The sequence below is a fragment of the Aulonocara stuartgranti genome (assembly GCF_965226115.1).
Source record: "Aulonocara stuartgranti genome assembly, chromosome: 23".
NCBI lineage: Eukaryota > Metazoa > Chordata > Actinopteri > Cichliformes > Cichlidae > Aulonocara > Aulonocara stuartgranti.
This window is the reverse complement of record NC_138958.1, coordinates 30,337,957-30,358,802: the sequence shown is the minus strand read 5'-3', so window position 1 is coordinate 30,358,802 and position 20,846 is coordinate 30,337,957. Positions and strand designations below refer to the sequence as shown.

Below are 20,846 nucleotides of genomic sequence, written 5' to 3'. Positions count from 1 at the left end.
TTATTCTCCGCGGGAGTTTGCTTCATTCATCCTGGCCGCTGTTTACATCCCGCCAGACGCGGATGCGCAAGCAGCTCAGTGCGCACTCGCAGAGCAGATTCTCCACACGGAGCGGACATACCCGGACTCTCTCATCATTGCTCTTGGGGACTTTAACAAAGCCAATCTGAGCCATGAGCTTCCGAAATACAAACAGTATATTAAATGCCCGACCAGAGAGGAGAGGACATTGGACCACTGCTACAGCACGATCAGCGGGGCCTATCGCGCGGTGCCGCGCGCTTCACTCGGACTTTCTGACCACGTCATGATCCACCTAATCCCCGCGTACAGACAGAGGCTGAAGCTCTCCAAACCTGTCGTGAGGACCAAAAACCTGTGGAGCAACGAGGCTGTGGAGGAGCTTCGCACGTGTTTGGAGACCACAGACTGGGACACAATGAAGGCTGCTTCTAACAGCTTGGACGAGTTTACGGACACTGTCACCTCCTATATCCACTTCTGTGAGGACAGCATTGTGCCATCACGCACCAGGGTGAGTTATAACAATGACAAACCCTGGTTTACTCCTAAACTCAAAAAGCTATGGCTGGAAAAGAGAAAGGCGTTCAGAAGCGGAGACAGGGACTGCTACAGAGAGGCCAAGTACAGGTTCACTAAGGAAGTGGACATTGCCAAACATCAGCACTCTGAGAAGATGCAGCAGCAGATCTCAGAGAATGACTCGGCCTCTGTGTGGAAAGGTTTTAGGAATATTACAAACTACAAGCCTAAAACCCCCCACTCCACTGATGACTTGCTCTTAGCCAACACCCTCAACGACTTCTACTGTCGTTTTGACGAGCCATCAGGCAGCCTTCACACCTCCAACGACCCCAACAATAGAGGCACTTTGGACACTCATTCCCCCACCTCTCCCCCCTCCATAGAGCCATCACCACCTTCAAACTGTTTACCTGCAACACCCCCCTCCTCACCCCACACAAAAGAGGATTTCACACCACCTCCTCCGACCACAACTCTTCATATTCATGAAGCAGATGTGAGGAAGCAGTTTAGGAGTCTGAATGCTCGGAAAGCTCCCGGCCCAGACGGCGTGTCTCCTGCCACCCTCAGACACTGTGCAAACGAGCTGGCCCCAGTGTTTTCTGGCATCTTCAACTCCTCACTGCAGGCATGTCATGTGCCTGCCTGCTTCAAGTCCTCTACCATAATCCCTGTCCCCAAGAAACCTAGGATCACTGGACATCACTGGACATCAAATGACTACAGACCCGTGGCTCTGACATCTGTGGTCATGAAGTCATTTGAGCGCCTAGTTCTCTCCCATCTCAAGACCCTCACGGCCCCCCTCCTGGACCCCCTGCAGTTTGCATATAGAGCCAACAGGTCTGTAGACGACGCCATCAACATGGCCCTACACTTCATCCTGCAGCATCTGGACTCCCCAGGAACCTACGCCAGGATCCTGTTTGTGGACTTCAGCTCTGCCTTCAACACCATCCTTCCAGACCATCTCCGAGGCAAGCTTTCCCAGATGAATGTGCCTGATCCCATCTGCCGGTGGATCACTGACTTCCTGACGGACAGGAAGCAGCACGTGAGGCTGGGAAAGAATGTCTCGGACTCCCGGACCATCAGCACCGGCTCCCCTCAGGGCTGTGTTCTTTCTCCTCTGCTCTTCTCCCTGTACACCAACTGCTGCACCTCCACCCACCAGTCTGTCAAGCTAATCAAGTTCGCAGATGACACCACCGTCATTGGGCTCATCTCTGACGGGGATGAGTCTGCCTACAGGAGGGAGGTTGAACGTCTGGTGTCTTGGTGCAGCCACAACAACCTGGTGCTGAATGCCCAGAAGACAGTGGAGATTATTGTGGACTTCAGGAAGCACACAGCCCCACTCCCCCCCATCATCCTGACTGACACCCCCATCACCTCTGTGGACTCATTCCGCTTCCTGGGTACCACCATCACCCAGGACCTGAAGTGGGAGCCCACCATCACCTCCGTCATCAAGAAAGCCCAGCAGAGGATGTACTTCCTGAGGCAGCTGAAGAAATTCAACCTGCCAACACGGACGATGATGCAGTTCTACACTGCAATCATCGAGTCCATCCTCACCTCCTCCATCACCGTGTGGTACGCTGGAGCCACTATCAGGGACAAACAGAGACTGCAGCGTGTTGTGCGCTCTGCTGAGAAGGTGATTGGCTGCAGACTCCCATCTCTGCAGGACCTGTACACCTCCAGGACTCTGCGGCGTGCAGCCCGGATCTCAGCTGACCCTTCTCACCCTGGACACAGTCTGTTTGACCTGCTCCCCTCAGGCAGGAGGCTCCGGTCCATTCGCACCAGAACCTCTCGCCACAAGAACAGTTTCTTCCCCTCTGCTGTGGGACACATGAACAATAACCACATGACTGTCCCCGCCACTAACACATGACCCTACGCTGTGTCACTGCATCATTTCATGTCTGGCACTGATCACCACCTGCACTCATGTATATATCTTTCTACGTAGCACTCATAATTCTTATTCTCATGTATATATCTCATGTATATCTCATGCACATATCTTTCTTTCTACATAGCACTTTAATTCTTATTGTCTGCACTGAAGCACCGCAGCAATTTCCTAATGTTGTAAACCTCAACATCTGGCAATAAACCCATTCTGATTCTGATTCTGATTCTGATACAGCTACACTCCATGAGACTAAAAGTGTCACAAAACCCCAAAATATGTCAAAATAGAATCTCAGTATGACCCACACTTTGAGAGCGAATGACATACTGCCAATGTGCAAGCCTAAGAACCACAGAGCAATGAAAATACATGTGCACAGCAGGTTTTAGTGCCTCAACCTGCTATGTTAGGACACAAAGTTACTCCAATCACATTACAGTAATCCAAAGCATTACTGTAAAAACAAATCAAGTAATCATATTAGCCAGTAATCCCTCACTTATCCCTTTCCGACACACTCACCCATTCAAACCTTCAACTGGTACCGCAAGTTCTTCAATTATCTGCACGATGAGTACTCAGATAAAACAAAATCAAGGGTAATGTTTTTTCTGTGCACTTGGGCTACAATCAGCTGACTTCAGCTGATGTAGTAGGGGAAGAAAAATAGCAGAGCGGTGTCCAGCTTTCATTTTTCGCACAGTACTTTCGACAGCATGCTGTCAAAGTGAGCAGTGAAGAACTCAGACTGATGTCAGAGTATATGCTGACCCCAGCCAAGCATCTAAAGCTTCATTTTCAACAGGCAACAAAAGCAGTTACGGCACCTGTTCCTATCACAGAATCACTGTGGCCGTAACATTTTTCTTTGAAGTGCTGCATTTTAACTTTGCCCTCGGCTTTGTGTGAATTCTTAAACACTTACAAAAAGACCTTGTGTGTGTGTGTGTCCTCATTAGGATAGGCCAGGATGCCAGTGTGTGGAACAAGGCTCATATTGTTAAACGGCAATTGTGTGCCAATGCATCTCAGGTGGTTATGCGAAATAACACAAAATTAATGTGATGAGTGGTGTTTCTAATTAATTTCTACAGGTATAATTAAGTAACATAGCATTTTAACCTTTAAAAAGTAACGAGTTATGTGTAATGCATTACTTTTTGGTGTAATAACCCCGATCTGTTAATGCTCCTAACAAGAATCACTTTGCAAGATGAAAGAATTAGGCTCAAGGATACCCAAGGTAGCGTAAGTGTAATGTCAAGGGGTTCTGAACAAGCATCCAAGTGTGACGAGCTGGGTGTCACCATTATGGTGACCCCTGGTATTCCAGCAGAAGCCAAAATACACCTTGGGCATATCTCTGAGAGACCAGCAGCTTTAAAAAACAAAAAAAAACAAAAACAAAACCTGGAAGAATCTGAGTACTGGGAATGAAAACAGGCTGCCTTCTGACCTGAAACCGCAACACTTCAGAACGGGGGTATCAAATATAAGGCCCAGGGGCCAGAATCGGCCTAGCAAAGCCTCCAATCTGACCCACTGGAAGGGTTTGGAAAATGTTATGGAGGGCATACATTTTAGACTTTTAGATGTGTTTTCATAAGTTTTACAGCTTCCTCCAGTCATACTGCACCAACGTAAATAATTAGATAAACCATTATGAATTTATATGGAATTAACAGTCGCAATGAGCTAACAGAACTTTTTCTGTAATTTTACATGTGTATTTCTTACAATTTAAGCCCAAAGCAGCGTTTCATTATCATGTAGAAAAACTGAGATATATTGTTGAAATTACACTTCTTTTTTAAAATTAAAATATCTCAGGGATTAAATGTGTGATTAAACTTCTTTACGCTGACAGAAATAGGAGTTTCACTGGTCCGTCCCACTTAAGATCAAAGTGGGCTGTGCATGGCCCACAGTGTGAAACGAGTTTGACTTCTCTGCTGTAGAAGAACAAAGAATAAAGTCTCATTAGCTCTCGGTACTACGCTGAGTTTCTCTGAGACTTGGTTTAAACCTTTCTTGATCTTGCGAACATCAAATTTTGTGAATGGCACATCTGACCATGCAAGAGAATTTTATTAAGAAAAAGGTTTAGTCGCTTACTTCTGTGGTTATTTTTAATTGCCTCAGCACATCAGTGAGCACCATGTAAGAGTGAATGCTTCTGTATCTAAGCCTCTTTCATTCTGTGATACTATGAGAAACCTATCAAGATATCTTATTTCCCAGGCTCCTCATTTTAACGGGCTTATTGTGAAACAAAACTCACAACGTCAAACAAAACTCACTTTTACACTTAAAGCAAAACTGAGACTGAGGTCGTTAAGCTGTCACAGGGATTGTCTCAATATAAAAGTAAGGATGGAGATGTGCACTTTGCCATCTTCACACTGAAATATTCTGCAAAATATAACGCCAGCTGTTAAATCATTAAAATTACATTTCACTGTTGTGCTCCAGAGCTGAAAAGCCAAGGTAAGACACCCCGGAGTAAAAGTAATTCCTACTTTTTTGGAGCCCCAAAACAAGGGAGCAAGATGAATGAGGTTTACAAAGTTGAGGCTGCTTCCAGCTGTGCGTCACCTTTCAAATTTTGTTTGTACTTCACAAAGTGATGCATGTGCCTCATTTTTTTCTGCTGTATTCAACCTCTCTTTCAAACAGACAGTTCAGTTCTCATTACATCTGTATTACTCACAGAGATGATGTCACATGAAATGCAGGAGTGAAGAATTCACCTCGCTGTGCTTCATCTTCTGCAGAATTGTGCAGCGCTCCTGTGATGAAGGTAAGCGCTCTGAGAGGTATGTGACCTCTTTGTTAGGGTGATGAATAAAGGCATCTGTGTTTACCATTGATGCACATGCTCAGCATCGGTTTATGTGCTTTTATCTGCTGCGCAGCACTGACCAAGTTACTTAAAAGTACAATAATAATAATAACAGATCATAGGCCCACATCATAATTATGGACTATGAAAGCATTAATTAATGCCCTTTGCTACAGTTCAAATAATGCTCAGCCCCTTCCTGAGTCTGGTTCTGCTGGACGTTACTACCTTCAAAAAGGCTAAAAAAAAAACTACATACAGCAGATGAACAGTTTCCTTAAGAAACAGAAAAAATTCCAGCAAACACCTGACGCAGGATCTGAGAGATGTATCTGGCCCTTCAGTTGATCCATCTACTGTTCACTGAGGCCACATCAGAAATCATCTCAGTGGAAGGGCGGCTGTCAAGTCATTCTTAAGGAGAGAAAACAAGGATAAAAGGCTGAGATATGTACACAAGAACTGGACTGAAAATGTGGAGCGATGAATCCAAATTTTTTGAAACTTTTGGTTCAAATCATCATCAATGTGTATGTAGAAGGTCAGGAGAGAGGTACAACAGTGAGTGTCTATGACCATCTGTAATACACAGTGGAGGCTCTGTCTTGGTTTTAGTTGCATTTCAGTTATTTGTGTTGGAGATCTTGTCAAAATCCATAAAATTATGAACACAGAAAAGGACCATTGATTGATTCACCATGCAATACCATCTAGAAAACATCTGATTGCCATTAGCTTCCTTTTTCAGCATGACAATGATCCCAAACACACTGCCAATGCAGTAAAGCATACCTGGATAGAAAAACACACAATGAAGCACTATCAGTCATGGATTGGCCTCCCTAGAGCCAGAAACATCCAAAGGAGAGCTTTGAATGTCATTCAAGAAACCGGTAGAATTATTCCTGAAGACTACTTAAGGAAATGACAAGAAACCTGCCTAAAAGAGTTCAGACTGTGCTGAAGAACAGAGGTGGTCACACCAAAAGTGGAGCTTCAAGGATGTTAGAATTGCACAAACTCTGTTTTATACTTTATTTCCATGTATGTTTGCACAAATTTCAATAAATTGTTGCAGCTATTTCATTTTCCATTTGTACGTGGTAAATGGTGGAGCTCAAACTCTAGTGGGGAACCAAAATATCTTAATTTAAGACTAAACTAATATGTTGTTGAATTGTTGCCCTCTTTTTGCCCTTTAGAAACGTTGCCAAGCCCACAGTATTTATTTTACCAAATTAACTACAAAATATAGCAATTATGAGGAGCCATGAGGTCACTTGTAAGTCATGTTTGTTTGGATTGTTTATAACATTTATAAAGACATCATGTCTCAAGAGAAGATACTACAGGCTTATTTTCAGTTTATTATGTTTATTCTAGGATTCTATTAAAGTAGCTTTGCGTGATTTCAGAGTTCAAAATAACCCTCATTTATCTCAAACTGGGCCTTTAAGCCCCCTTAAATATAGAGATGGTTTAAACAGCAGGTGGGTAGGGTCAGATCTATAAGCCTGAGCTGACCACAGACCAGGCAGGGATATTCATTCTCAGTGACATCACACAGAGACAAAAACAGGCAAAAAAGAGCTTTGGTGATTACTTTTACATGCACGGACCTCATTACTTGAAACGTGTTTAATATGAGCATCCACAAACTACTCTTTCCAGTAAGTTCCAATAAGGAAAACTGGGGGGGGGACGACACCATTTTAAGCAAACACTAAAAACTTCAATGGAACAACAATAAAGTGTTATCAATAGATGCTCAGGTGCAAAGAGCTTGTTATGATTGCCTGCCGAGTGGGTGCAAGCTAATTGCTCGATGTCAAGCTGTAGAGAGGATAGTGGAGTGTCAAATGCTCTTTAGGTGCAAATTTTCGCTCTGTTGCTATGTGCCATGGATATTACTGTGTGGCTGCTGAGGGAAATGTGCGAGGGTGGACTATAAATTCCTCAGAACTATGAAAGAAAGTTGCTCTGAAAACAATATATACACATTTGTACATAGGCACGAATGGGTAGTAGGGAACATAATAGCCTGTATTATTTGAAAATTAAGGTTAAATTTGACTTAATTAAGTGACTTCAATCCAGTAATCAATCAAGCAGTGCTGTTTTTGTCCCTTATGTTTTCTAACTGAATATATGGCTATTTAAGGAGTTGAACCTTTTGTGTATGATGGCCTTAATCATTTGGTTCAACATCATTTCCTCTCTTAGATGGATACAGCCATTTTTTCCCAGTCTGGAGTGGAAGAGTGGGCTCGTGTAGAGCTCAGCTCATACTTTATGGGATAAATTGGGGCGCCAATGCAAGCCAGGTTTTATCGCCCAAAATCAACACTGAGCCTCACAAATGCTGTTGGAGCTGAATGGGAGCAAATCCTCGAAAGCAGGCTCCAAGAATCTTGTGGGAAGCATTCCCATAAGTGTAGGCGCTGCTATATCAGCAGATTAATTCTCATGGTTTTGGAATGAAATCATATTAGGGTAGCACTTTCGGGTGTCTACTTGGGGATAAACCTATCCTACATCCTTGAGGGAGCACCAATATTCTTTGGATGTCTCCCAATCCCAATATCTCTTTGAACTTTACCTGTGCCATGTGACTATGGGGTCCGGAGATCCAGAAGTGATGCAAGTAAAGGTGACAGATTCCTGGTAGTCAGCTGTGGCATTGAAGGACTGCTGGAACACTGACAACACTGGAGGGACTGCAGACACACACAAAAAAAGAAAAAAAGGAAATAACACATGGCGCTATTAGATCCTGAGAGTTAATCAAATCAATCCGGACTGAAAGCTAAAATTGGACTATAATCTAGCAAAACGTTCAGTATTCATAATGCTACATGGTGCAGGATTTTCACAAGAAGCAAATAAAAGACTTTCATGAGGATTGAATTGGCCTTGCGAGTGGCCTGTATGCAAGCGCTGGAAAAACGCTACTTCTGCTGGTAATCCCGTGGGGATTTCAAATAACATTTTGACCCAGCTTTGGTAAAAAACCCCCACAAAGGAACCGAATACACTGACGTGAGGCCATTATTCTATTGTGTGCCTCAGAAATGCTCCGTTAAATCTATATAAACAATGGCAAGACAGAAAATGTGTTTCAACATGAAAAAAAAACAGCTGTGAAAACTAACGCTTTCCTTTTGTGAATAAACTATTCCTGTCAAGCGCTCGAGCTCTGACAATTGTTCCTCTTGTCAGGCCAATTTCTGCAGAATCAAAAGCAGAAGTGCTTTGCTGCCCTGATTTTATAGGTCTGTGGTTTGATGGACATGCAAATGCAAACTCTTTTTTTAGGGCTACAAATGACTCGTATTTATTTACGCAGTGCTTCTTTCACTTTTCTTGCAATCAAAGTGAAATACGACAAGGACGCCCTTTGACAAATCTTTAAAATGTCTTCACAAATCATATTTACATATTTTTTGTTCATCTCCTATGGTTTATGTATTTTTTAAAGCACCTGGATCTTGATTTCTAATAAGAGTTTTCAGATGTATTTTTTGGGCCACCTGACACCACTAAATTCAAGAGAAAGGAGAAACTGGGACTCATATATATATACAAAACAGATGGATAAATAGAACCAGAGGCCTGAAGATTGATGCATTTGACTTTGGAGTGAACATTTATTTGCTTCAGTGCCCATACAACAGAAAAGCTTGGACATCAGAATCAAGAATGAACAGATGTGTCCAACATGATTTCATTTTACCGATAACAATGTTTCAAACAGTCACGATGGTACCGTACCTCATTTCACTGTATATAACCCTCATCTGCATGATGTAAGAGACTGCATCAGTCTCTTACATCATTGTGAAGGAATTTTGGTCCAATCCTCTTTAGAGCATTTATTCATACAAAATGTATTATTCAGGTCATTTAGATTTGTAGGTGGTCTTTTATTTACTTCTTTAGGTCCCACCACAGCATTTCACTTAGGTTAAAGTCTGGACTTTCAGTTTCAACCATTTTATTGTAGATTTGCTGCTCTGCTTAGCATCATTGCACTGCTGTGTGACCTAATTTGAGCCAAGATTTAGATTCACATTTGACTCTAGAATACGTTGGTATACAGAGGAGTTCATGCCCAGGGTGCCCAGGTGCTGTGGCTACTAAATAAGCATTAATCATCCACCACTGTGCTTGACAGCAGCTATGACGTGTTTGGTTTTCACCTAAGTGGCCAAACATCTCCACTTTGGTTCCGTCTGTCCAAAGGACATTGCTCCAGAAGTCTTGTGGTTTGTTTAGATAAAGCAAACCTGACCCATGCTTCATGTTCTTTGTAGCATTCCAGGCAAACCACACTTATTCAGCCTTTTTCTAATGCTACTGTTATGAACTTTAACATCACAACAACGTGTTAACTGGGAGCTGTAGTCTGAGTTGTAGCTCTTGTGTGGGGAGGAATTGTAATTGTCTTTGTCACTGCAGAACGATGGACTTTAAATGCACTCATAATTCTTCCCTGACTGATAGGCAGCAATAATTCCTTCTCTAAGGTCAATACTGATGTCTTTCCTCCTCAGCACTGTGTTAGCACACACCTGTAAGCTACACGTGTGCACCCTCTGCAAACGTTCTGCTTTTATAGAGGTGCTCACACGTGCTGATGATCAATTAATTAACTGCTACCTATCCTCATAATTTCAATGGAAGCAGTAAAGGTGTACTTAGTTTTTCACTGTAGCTTGCCATCGCCAGTGTATGAATGTGTGTGTGAATGGGTGAATGACTGAATGTAGTGTGAAGCGCTTTGGGGTCCTTAGGGACTAGAAAAGCGCTATACAAATGCAGGCCATTTACCATTTTACCATTTCACAGGACTTCAAAGATTCTATTACTCTCAGTCATATATTTTTGCACAAACCATACCAAACTACTAGAAGTTCCCTTTAAATTCCTCTTTGTTTTTGCATGTTTTGCCACTGCATGTACTCTCCTTTGCTAAAATATGCGGTTATATCTGTCTAACTAACTGACATGCATCAGTCAGTGTCCACGTAAATGCGGCACGCTTTGCTAATCTTCCACAAGCAGCTGCATTGGCATGCTGGTAAACAGCAGAGGCCTTGATGACTTTATCAAGAGTATATGGTGAGCGCTGTCGGGAACATGTAGTGTGCCCCTGTCATGCAATCACCTGAGGGCTGTCATCTTGTCATTCAGTGAAAGGAGAGCGGAGGAAGAGCAGGCTTTTCTTCGTCACAAGGGAATGACAGCTTCATGGTGCAAGCATGTTTATCAGGCATCTCAATCCGTTTCACAAGCCTGTATTTACGCTGTACTTTGACTACCACTGTAACTGCTCCGCTGTGGTCCTGACTAGTCACAGTAAGTGATTAATCATGTCTGGAGCAGCTTATTGGAGCTTTGGAACATTTACTCCTCTATTTTGCTTCTGCTGGGCAGTTGACGACTATAGGTGAAAATCAATTAAGTGCACTACCTGAAATCCACTGAGTTAGAATAAGTGAACCAGTGAGTTGCAGTACTGTTGTTGATGTCTGTGGTTTAAGCTTTGAATTCAGGTCCATGAACCACCTAAAGTATCTTTGTGGCCTTTTGTTGTATTGTTTGTATAGTATTTATGGGTTTGTGTTTTCTACTTCTTTTTATTTTTATTTCATTTTGACTTTATGTTTTGAATTTAGTTTAGTTTCCAAATTAAATTTTCTTATTTCAATTCAGTGTTTTTCAGAGTTATTGTATGGAGGGCATATGTCAGAGGCAGGACTGAGAAAAAACAGTAGGTAAAATCAGAGGTAACACAAAAAATAAACACAGAAACATCCACAGCCTTTTGAAAGCTGTTGACTCACAGGTTTGTTTCCATTCAGAGTCTCAATAAACATGTTTATCAATGTGTCATCAGTCAAGGTGTCATAAACTATACTACCTCTATCTTTTTATTTTAGTTTAATTCATTTTCCAACTCACAAAATTATTTCAGTTAATTTGCTTTTTTTTTTTTAGTCTAGCTTTTTTTTAATTTTTGGTTTAGTTTTAGGCAACTATAATGTAAATTCTTTCCTATCTATTATCAAATTATAAAGATACTTCATGCACCATGCATGAAGAAATGCATTGTGGGTAAGCAAAAGCACAGGCTGGAAGGATACTGGATCAATCCCATCACATCTGAAGGAGAAGATCAATGCTATCTCCACTTCTCTGTCTTCTCTTGATGAAAAGTCTGCTTTGCATGTTGAAAGGTCACTAAACTCCTCCTCCTCCTCTTTTTTCTCCCTTCTTTTCTAAACGAGGACCATCTAAAAGGTACGGGAGGAAAATAGTAAAAACGACTGAAGTCCAGACAACACGATGAGGACGTGCTATATTTATCAATTAGCCCACCAACTGCACCTACTGCATTTGCATAATTTCATCCGATTACAGCGTGAGCACAGTCGAGGTAAAGGAAATACTCGGTGTAATCATGTCCATCATGTGTTAACATCCAGATAACATCCAGCACACCTGGATACAGGCTGATGTGTAGGTTTAAATCAAGGTTTTAGCTTTATAGAAGCTAAATTTCGCTTCTTCCACAACGAGCTACCAAAATGAGGCATGTGCTGCCACCGGTGTGTTTACAAGATCTGGTCTGCTTGTAATTAGAAGGCATTAAATTAAAACAAACAAAATGCCCCAAATGCAGCAAATTAAAAACTGAAAATTTGTTCTGTGTGATCAAACATGCACTCATTCCAATTCTCTAATTCTACCGCCATCTCGATATTTGAGCAAGTTAATTTATTCTCTAAGAAGAGGATCAACAAAACATTAGACCAACGCTACCCACACAGAGGTGTTGGAGCACATGAATGATGAAATTGCTGAAAAATGGGGACGCTTGCTATTAGGATCCAAACAAAAACCTGCTTCACAGGTACTGCAACTGGCAGCTGCGAAAGAGATTTTTTTCCCTTTGATCACGTCGAAAGGGTTGAAAAAGCTTGAAAGGTCTCACAAAAAAACAAGCTAAACGTGTTTTTAATATTCAAAAAATGTAAACAGCTCCTCAGTTGGGGGTTTTGGAAGTTATTGAGAGATAATGAAAGGAATTTGTTCTCCAAGTGATGACATCCAGAGGACACTTATTCCACCTAGATCTAACCCCCCCCCCCAACAACTCAAAGATGAAATTAAATATTAAAAATAGCTTCAGGACTCATTAAACTGCTGCTTTTTGATGAAGAACAGCGGTAAAGCAGGTAGACTTGCCTTTTTAAAAAAAAAAAACATACTGTGGATAGGGAATTCTAATCAAAACAAGGCATCAGTGCAGAAATGAAGCAATGCTTCTGTTCTGTAGTCTTTTTTTAAAGATCAGTTACACTAACAGCACCAGTGTGTATTACTATGAAGAAAAATACATCGGTACATCTACAGTTCCATAGTGTCTGATCTATGTGCTATCTCATGTTGTCTATGTACTGTTTCTCCTAAAAACAAAGAAAAAAATCAATGAAAATCTCCTTTTTTTGTCTGTAAAATCAACACAATATGGAGTGCACGCACACACACATTTTAGGTGCAGAGAGCTTTTCAGGGATAAAAATGGCCTAAGCAATAATCAAACACTATGAGTCCTTTCCAATAGTTCTGACTCTGCGAGTGAGATGAGCAAGCATCTGGCTGACATGATAACCATTGATTTCCAAGCCAATAGATCTCTATTCTCCAGTGTGTGCCCTCCTCCCCTCTCTTTTCCTATGCAATACGCTCCCACATCAGCGGGCCTTGTTGAAACAGGCCTGTTAATGAGACAAACTGCCAAGCAAGGAGACTTCAAAAGAGCAAATCAGCAACAGGGTTTAAGCATCCAAAAAGAATCTGGCAAGCTTTATGAATTCTTCATGTATTAGTCATATGCTTGAAACTTCAGAGGCTTGGGCGAGATAATGCGAGGTTCACAGACATGCCCACCAATGTGAGAATACATGAAAACATATTTAAAGATGACTCATTTTAAATGCAGGAGCTGGAGGACTTGTTTTCTGTTAGCCCTCTAATTAGCTTCAATAAAGTCAGGATAGCCCGTGTTTAGAAGTTGTGAAATCTTCTTGGTTAATGTCATGACTCTATTACACCTACTACAAATTAAGTGAGTCAGTGTTTTGAGACGAGACCCCTGCTGGGTTCTCTATTCAGGATTTGTTTCGTTTTCTAGATTAACACACAAGTTGGAGCCAAACCAGCCCTGATTTACAACTGGGAATGTAATGTAACAGAGATGGGTATTTATATTCCCTTATTGCACGCGAAGCAGTTTTGATTGATGTTGCTGCAAAATCATGTAAGAGATCCTGAAGGACACAGCCAGTAGTTTCACTGACAGCTCAAAGGGAGAAAATTGTGGGGCTTCGTGTTTGAGTGAGCGAACCCACAATTAATTGGATTTGTTGAGGAAGAATGCAGGCAAAAAAAATCAGGAAGTTATTTCCATTTTACATCATCATCGGTTGCTATAGAAACTGGCTGCTGTGGCTATTGGGTCAGAGATGAATGAAAATCTGTGTTAAAGTGTTAAAAACGAATACAAGTGGCAGATGACAGTGCCGAACACTACAATCTGAACCAACTAATCCAAAAATTATTGGAAAGTGGAATTATTGGAAAGAAGTTTTTTGAAAATGTACTTATTTTCTTGCTGTGCATTTTGTAATTTATGGTTTATAAAAGTAGACACTAAATTCAGTGACTGAATGTGTTCACAGGTCACAAATCAAGCCAGAAGGGGGGTCATTGTCCCATAAACATGAATATATTTAAAATCATTTTTGAAGCTAGATGAGCTAGAGGAGGAACCATGCAGATTTCATCTTCAAACTTGACATCTGTCCCTCATATACATTCTACAGTCTGGCTCCATTCAAGGGCAACAAAATCTGTCTACCACAACCTATTAAGCTAACTAGCTTAGTAGCCCCTTAAAGCTACTTCCTTATTCATTAGAGCTCACCACAGTACATAGTTCCACATACACCTCCTCCTGTAGATTTATTCGCAGATTTGTGTTAGGTGAATGTGTTAACCACTACAATACAGGCCCGCTTTGTCGTGCTTATACTTACTGAACCTAGCAGTACTGGACTTTCTCTGGGTTTTAACATATTGTCTTAAATTTGTCTTAAGTTCACATAAGACCAGAGATGGGCAGTAATGCGTTACTTGTAATGTGTTACTGTAATCTGATTACTTTTTCAAGTAACGAGTAAAGTAAGGGATTACTATTGAAAAAACTGTAATTAGATTACCGTTACTTTCCCGTAGGAACGCTGCGTTACTGCGTTACTAAAACCGTGATTTTTTGCGAGAATGTCTCACGACAGTGACGTAAGCGAGTGCGCCGTTAGTAACAACAGTTGTGTGCAGATCAACAATGGATCACATATCGATTGTGGGAGAGAGTATGAGTGTGCAGTGTTTAAAGCGTGGAAGTACTGACCTTACTTTGAGTTTGATTCCATAAAAAGTGACAAAAACATTAGCGTCCGTTGTGCGTGGGAACAAAACTTCTTTTTACAGCAAAAAAACCCCTAAACTTCCAAGCAAGCACCGAGTGCGCTACCACGTAATGGGAAACTCACAGAGAAAGTCGCGGATTTTTCAACTGACCGCGGCACACCTGCACCAGGGTAAACCTCCGCCTACCCCCAGTCCTGCTTTACAGGTGAAAATAGAGCAACAGAACCGCTGAGTGTTTGACTTTATTTATTTTCTGCTGTGTTTTACTTGCATCTATTTGAAAGAGTGAGTGTAAACACAAAAAATATTTTATGTGCTGGAATGTGCAGAAAATAGCTTTAAATGTTAAACTAATTTCTTCCAGTCAGAGAATGTTGCATATAATTACATTTTTGCTTGATGCATAAAGTTAAAAGATTAAAACTAATAAAACAAGTTTTAAAAATGGACTTTTCCATTTGATTACATTTTGTATGATGGATTATGTAGAAAAAGTAGAATTGGGCTGAAAGATCTATCGCTTTATCACCTATTCAGGTTGTAAATCGGGTTTTTAAAAAGTAACTAAGTAACGGGATTACTTTTGGGGGAAGTAATCAGTAATTAGTTACTGATTACTTTTTTTCAAGTAATTTGACCAACACTGCTTAAGACACATATTGTAACATTTAGTGTAAATAGATGGTGCAAACTTTTGCTCACCACCAGGGGTCAGCATTTTTCCAGGGGTATGGTATTTATTTTTCGATTTTTCCTGCTGTTCTTTTATATTTGACATGTCTTATTGTTATCCTACTGCTCAAAAGGCTTTGCCTTTTCCCATGCTGCCAAATATAATAATGCACAGCAGTTATGATGTGTTAGTAATGACTTAACAGGCTGATGTTCCCCATCTTGGCTCTATATTTAAGTTTAGTTGATATCTATTCAACAAAGTATATGCATGTTATGGAAGTTCCTTTAAATTTTGGTAACAGCTTTAGCTCATTTTGGAAGGCTGCAAACTACTTTTAACCGCAATAAATTATAGTAAGTGAATTTCACAAACCATGACAGAAAGCAACAAACAAAAGTAACAAATGGTGAAAATGTGCCAAGGAAATTACAAAAATGGAACTCAAACTGTTATGCAACTGTGCTTTATATTTTCATTTGAAAAACAGCATGAATGGTTTTACAACTTTGTTAGTTTGTAAGTAACTTTCTGTTCTATTGAATCTTTTCAGAATTTTTCTTTAAATTATGTTAAATATAGTCAATAAAAAGCTTCCTTGACTCATATGTGGATACTTTTGAGATCACTTCCTGAAATGTTCTACATTCTTCTAGTCACCAAGCTGTTTTTGCCCTCAGGTTGATTAGCCATTCAGCAGGTAGCCTCCTTCTCTCGATACACCATCATCTTCATCTATGGTCTGCTTTGATGATACGCTGGAGACTGGGAGCTGCAGCAGGTCAGCAGAGCTTCATTCGCTGCATGCTTGCGGGGAAGAAACCACTCTTTTATCAACTGACACATGAATATTTATGACTTCACATTGGTAGGGGAGTATACAGTAAGTTATTTCAGCTCTGCTTCTCGAAAAGAAAATGTTGTTCTGCATCACTGGCTAAAGTAATGTCTGTTAACATGTTGCTGAAATAGAGTAGACACTTCTTCTGACGTGCTAAATCAAAAGAACAGCATGACGTATTGTTGCTGCATGCTGAATATAAAAGCGCAACGCCCAACTTGAAGATGGTTATCAAGTTCAATTCTACTTCACAATAAAAATTAACTAAAAAGACAATGCGGCATTCAATCAGCCAATCATCTCAGCTGGTAACTGGATGTGCAGAAACCAATTCAGGAATAAAATTTACAATTTTGTGCAGAAACTATAAAAAAATATTGTTTGACTGCTTTTTTAACAAAATGCACTAATTCAATAGGCAATCTCACATATACATAAAATGACTCAATGAAATAATCAACATTATTTTGGGACAAAACACGCTAAATACTCTTTTTCCTGAGCATGCCTGCACTGTGCTGGAAACCTTTGTTTTTGTTTCCTTGACAATGTCACTAAATAAGATGCTTCTGCTGGCAAAGTCTATATAATAAAGTTGGCAATGTTCCCTCTAATTTTTCATGTGTCTGAGCAACACACAAACTCCCTGAGCGGTCCCTTGGACCACTGTGAGCAACAGCAGACGTGTGCACTGTGGTCACGCCAGCATCAAATCCATCCAAGTTACATGGTTTATTAAAACAATCAAATTACAGCATTTACATTTATGTTAGACTACTTTTAATTAACTGCTTTAGCCCACTTACAATGAAAAATTAAAAAAAAATCTTATTCATGACCTGTGTAGTATGTTAACACTATTGGAAGTAAAAATAACTTGAACTCCAAGTTTGAAAACACAACTTTCTTTTTTCTTTTTTAAATAAATAAATAAATCCGCACATCCTCCTCAGACACAGTGGACGTCAGTGCGCACACTGTGTCTGAGGAGGATGTGCGGAAGTGCTTCAGGAAGGTGAACGCACGCAAAGCTACTGGTCCGGACGGGATTCCCGGCCGCGTCCTCAGGTCATGCGCGGCTCAGCTGGCTGGAGTGTTCACGCACATCTTCAACCTTTCCCTCTCTCTGTCTGTAGCCCCAGCCTGCTTCAAAATGGCCACCGTCGTCCCTGTACCCAAATCCTCCACCATCTCCTCATTGAACGACTGGCGACCTGTAGCCCTGACCCCCATCGTAAGCAAATGCTTCGAGAAGCTGGTCAGGGACTTCATCTGCTCTGCACTACCCGACTCACTGGACCCTCTACAGTTTGCATACCGCCACAACAGGTCCACTGATGATGCCATAGCCCTGACACTACACACTGCCCTGTCACACCTGGAGAAGAGAGACACGTATGTGAGGATGCTGTTTGTAGATTACAACTCAGCATTCAATTCCATCGTTCCCTCGAAGCTGGACAGGAAACTGCAGGATCTAGGACTGAGCAGCTCCCTCTGCAGCTGGATCCTTAGCTTCCTGTCTGACAGACGCCAGGTGGTCAGACTGGGCAGCATCACCTCATCCCCCATCACACTGAACACTGGTGCTCCACAGGGGTGTGTACTGAGCCCTCTCCTGTACTCACTCTACACCTACGACTGCACAGCCACTAACAGCTCCAACATCATTGTGAAGTTTGCGGACGACACTACAGTGGTGGGTCTTATCACCAACGGTGATGAGACGGCTTACAGGGAGGAGGTCAGCGCCCTGACCCACTGGTGTCAAGACAACCATCTCACCCTCAACGTCGCAAAGACAAAGGAGTTGATAGTGGACTTCCGGAGGTGCAGAGAAGTACACACCCCCATCACCATCAACGGCGCTGCTGTGGAGAGAGTGAGCAGCTTCCGGTTCCTTGGTGTACATCTGGCTGAGGATCTTACGTGGTCAGTACACACAAACAAAACAGTGAAGAAGGCGCAGCAGCGCCTCTTCTTTCTCAGGAGACTGAAAAGATTCGGCATGAGCCCCCGCATCCTCAGGACCTTCTATCACTGTGCCATTGAGAGCATCCTCACTGGATGCATCACCACCTGGTATGGCAACAGCACCGCCTACAACTGCAAAGCTCTCCAGCGAGTAGTGCGGTGCTCTGAACGGATAATTGGAGGTGAGCTTCCCTCCCTCCAAGACATCTACAGGAAGCGCTGCCTGAGGAAAGCGGGGAGGATCATCAAGGACTCCAGTCACCCCAGCCATAAACTGTTCAGACTGCTTCCATCAGGAAGGAGGTTCTGCAGCGTCCGGTCCCGTACCAGCAGACTGAGAGACAGCTTTTTCCATCAGGCCATCAGACTGCTGAACACGTCATAGACACCTCAGCTTCACTACTGGAACTTCAACATTATGCACTCCATACTGTATATAAATGCCACTTGTTTTGCACATATTCAACTCTGTATATTTTATATATTTTATTATTATTATTATTTTTTTTTTTTACTATTTAATTTGTAAAAATGTGTATACACACACACACACACACACACACACACACACACACACGAAAATATTTAGTATACACATCCAGAAATGCATACACTATTATATATTGTACATATATTTATTAGTTTCAGGTTGGCCATTCTTGTATTTTGCTCGTTTGTGTTATTGTGTTTGCACATCTCTGTTGCTTGTGGGGCTCGCACACAAGAATTTCACTCGCATGTGCTGTGCCAGTGTGCCTGCACATGTGATGTGACAATAAAAGTGATTTGATTTGATTTGATTTAAAGCTCTGACTTGTATTATGAGTATGAGTCTGTGGTCTGGGAGAGAGTCCTGTAACTCTGTCTGCAAAATACAGTATATAAGGACCAATGTTGGGCAATTAATTATATAGTTACTTCCTCAAAAAATTAACTGAGTTATGCAAACAACAAAGTTTTTTGCAGCTGTTTACCTAAAAATGCGGCCAAGGCGTTTTTTTTAAAATAAACATTTCAAACTATTTACAGAACAATCAGCTGTTCTGCATCAAAGTTGATGCCACACAAATCATTTGTGCCACTCCAAAAAATAATTTCTGTCCACAAAAAGGAGAACAACAGCCTGATACCTGCAGGCCTGACAACAGCAGATGTATCACTCCTGTAACACCTGTAACACTCAGCAGTCGCCTCATTGTTCTGACACACACAACAAAACTATTGACTACACTACACACTAACTACACAAGATTCGCACTAAACGTCACAAATCTCTCACATCTCTAAACACCGCCGTCACTCCTAAAACGTCCCCCTTCCTAAACAATAAATGCCATGTTGCCATATCATTTTTTGATTGGTCCACATGGTACATTTTTCCACCAATAGGAAAAGGTGGGGTTTTTTTGGTGTTGTTTTTGCTCACAGGCCGAGAGTGCTTTCGAGCGTTTTCCTTATAAAACGCCATTTTTACGGTTTCTTCCCGCAGTAAATATAAACAATGATAACATTCAGGAAGAAAACCAAACATTGCATATATTTTAACTCTGGTTTTACGTGGCCTATCAACACAATTTAAAAACTGGTATAAAGTCCACACTTTTTCCGTTAATTGTTCCGTCTGTCCTGCTCACATCTCCAATGGTCGTACACGTTGTGATTAACGTGGCTTCACTCCACATCAGCCACACCGCTTTGCTAGCTAAAACACCGGTGTCGGCACATAAGAACGCTGTCATAGCCTGTCAGCGACGTTGATTAGCTACATATATACGAATGTGAATCACATTACTGGTGGGACTATGGGATAAGGTGGCATCATTCTAATCCCATATGGGAGCAGCCAGTCACTTACTGACTAACACTGCCAAACAGAATTGTTAAAGTTTTAATTTTAATTTCAATTCAGGTTTGATTTTTTTTTCTTTGCGCAACATAAATTTTCTGTGTGCAGAGACCGTGCCAGCAGTGTGCAATTGCGCACGCGCGCACCTTAGAGGGAACATTGTTGGCAAGGTACTTGGAGGTTGGCCTAAGGGCTTTTAAAACTTATTTCAAACATGAAGTGTTGTGCTGAATTCATCCCTCTTTAAACTGAGCTGTTATTCATTCAGAAAAATATTCTGATTAAGGAAATGTAAAGCTTAAATTAATGGATTATAAGATTTACTTTGATGGATACGCATTGATACAATTTTGAAATTATACACGTTGAAAACGTAAACATTGCCATCCTTTTTCCCAATTTTCCTGTCTGAATACAGCAAAGTAATGTGTGAAACCTCATTCTGAGGTCTCAGGTTGAGCATTTCAGCCATATTGTTGTAATTTAGTAACATTCCATCAGGGAATGGAAAAATGGTTAGCTCTGATTTACTATATTTGATGGGAGTTGTACAGCATGTTTGGATTTCATCTTACAGTTTCTGTTTATTTCATCTTATAGTGTCTGTTGATTGTGTCCTATTAGCAAAGACTGGCACTTGTGAAAATTGTGAGGTCAGTTGCTAAAGTTGTTTGCATATGAGCATTATGAATTGACCTTTGG

General features: G+C 41.3%; 1 protein-coding gene across 7 annotated transcripts in view; it reads right to left on the bottom strand.

The window, feature by feature from the left end:
- Positions 1-20,846, bottom strand: part of ncam2 (neural cell adhesion molecule 2) — a 454,622-nt gene that overhangs the window by 102,412 nt on the left and 331,364 nt on the right. For all 7 annotated transcript variants that reach the window (XM_082525243.1, XM_082525248.1, XM_082525245.1 and 4 more), the window contains one exon: positions 7,912-8,029. In XM_082525243.1, coding sequence (XP_082381369.1) covers positions 7,912-8,029 — 118 coding nt within the window. The remainder of the gene's footprint in view (positions 1-7,911; positions 8,030-20,846) is intronic.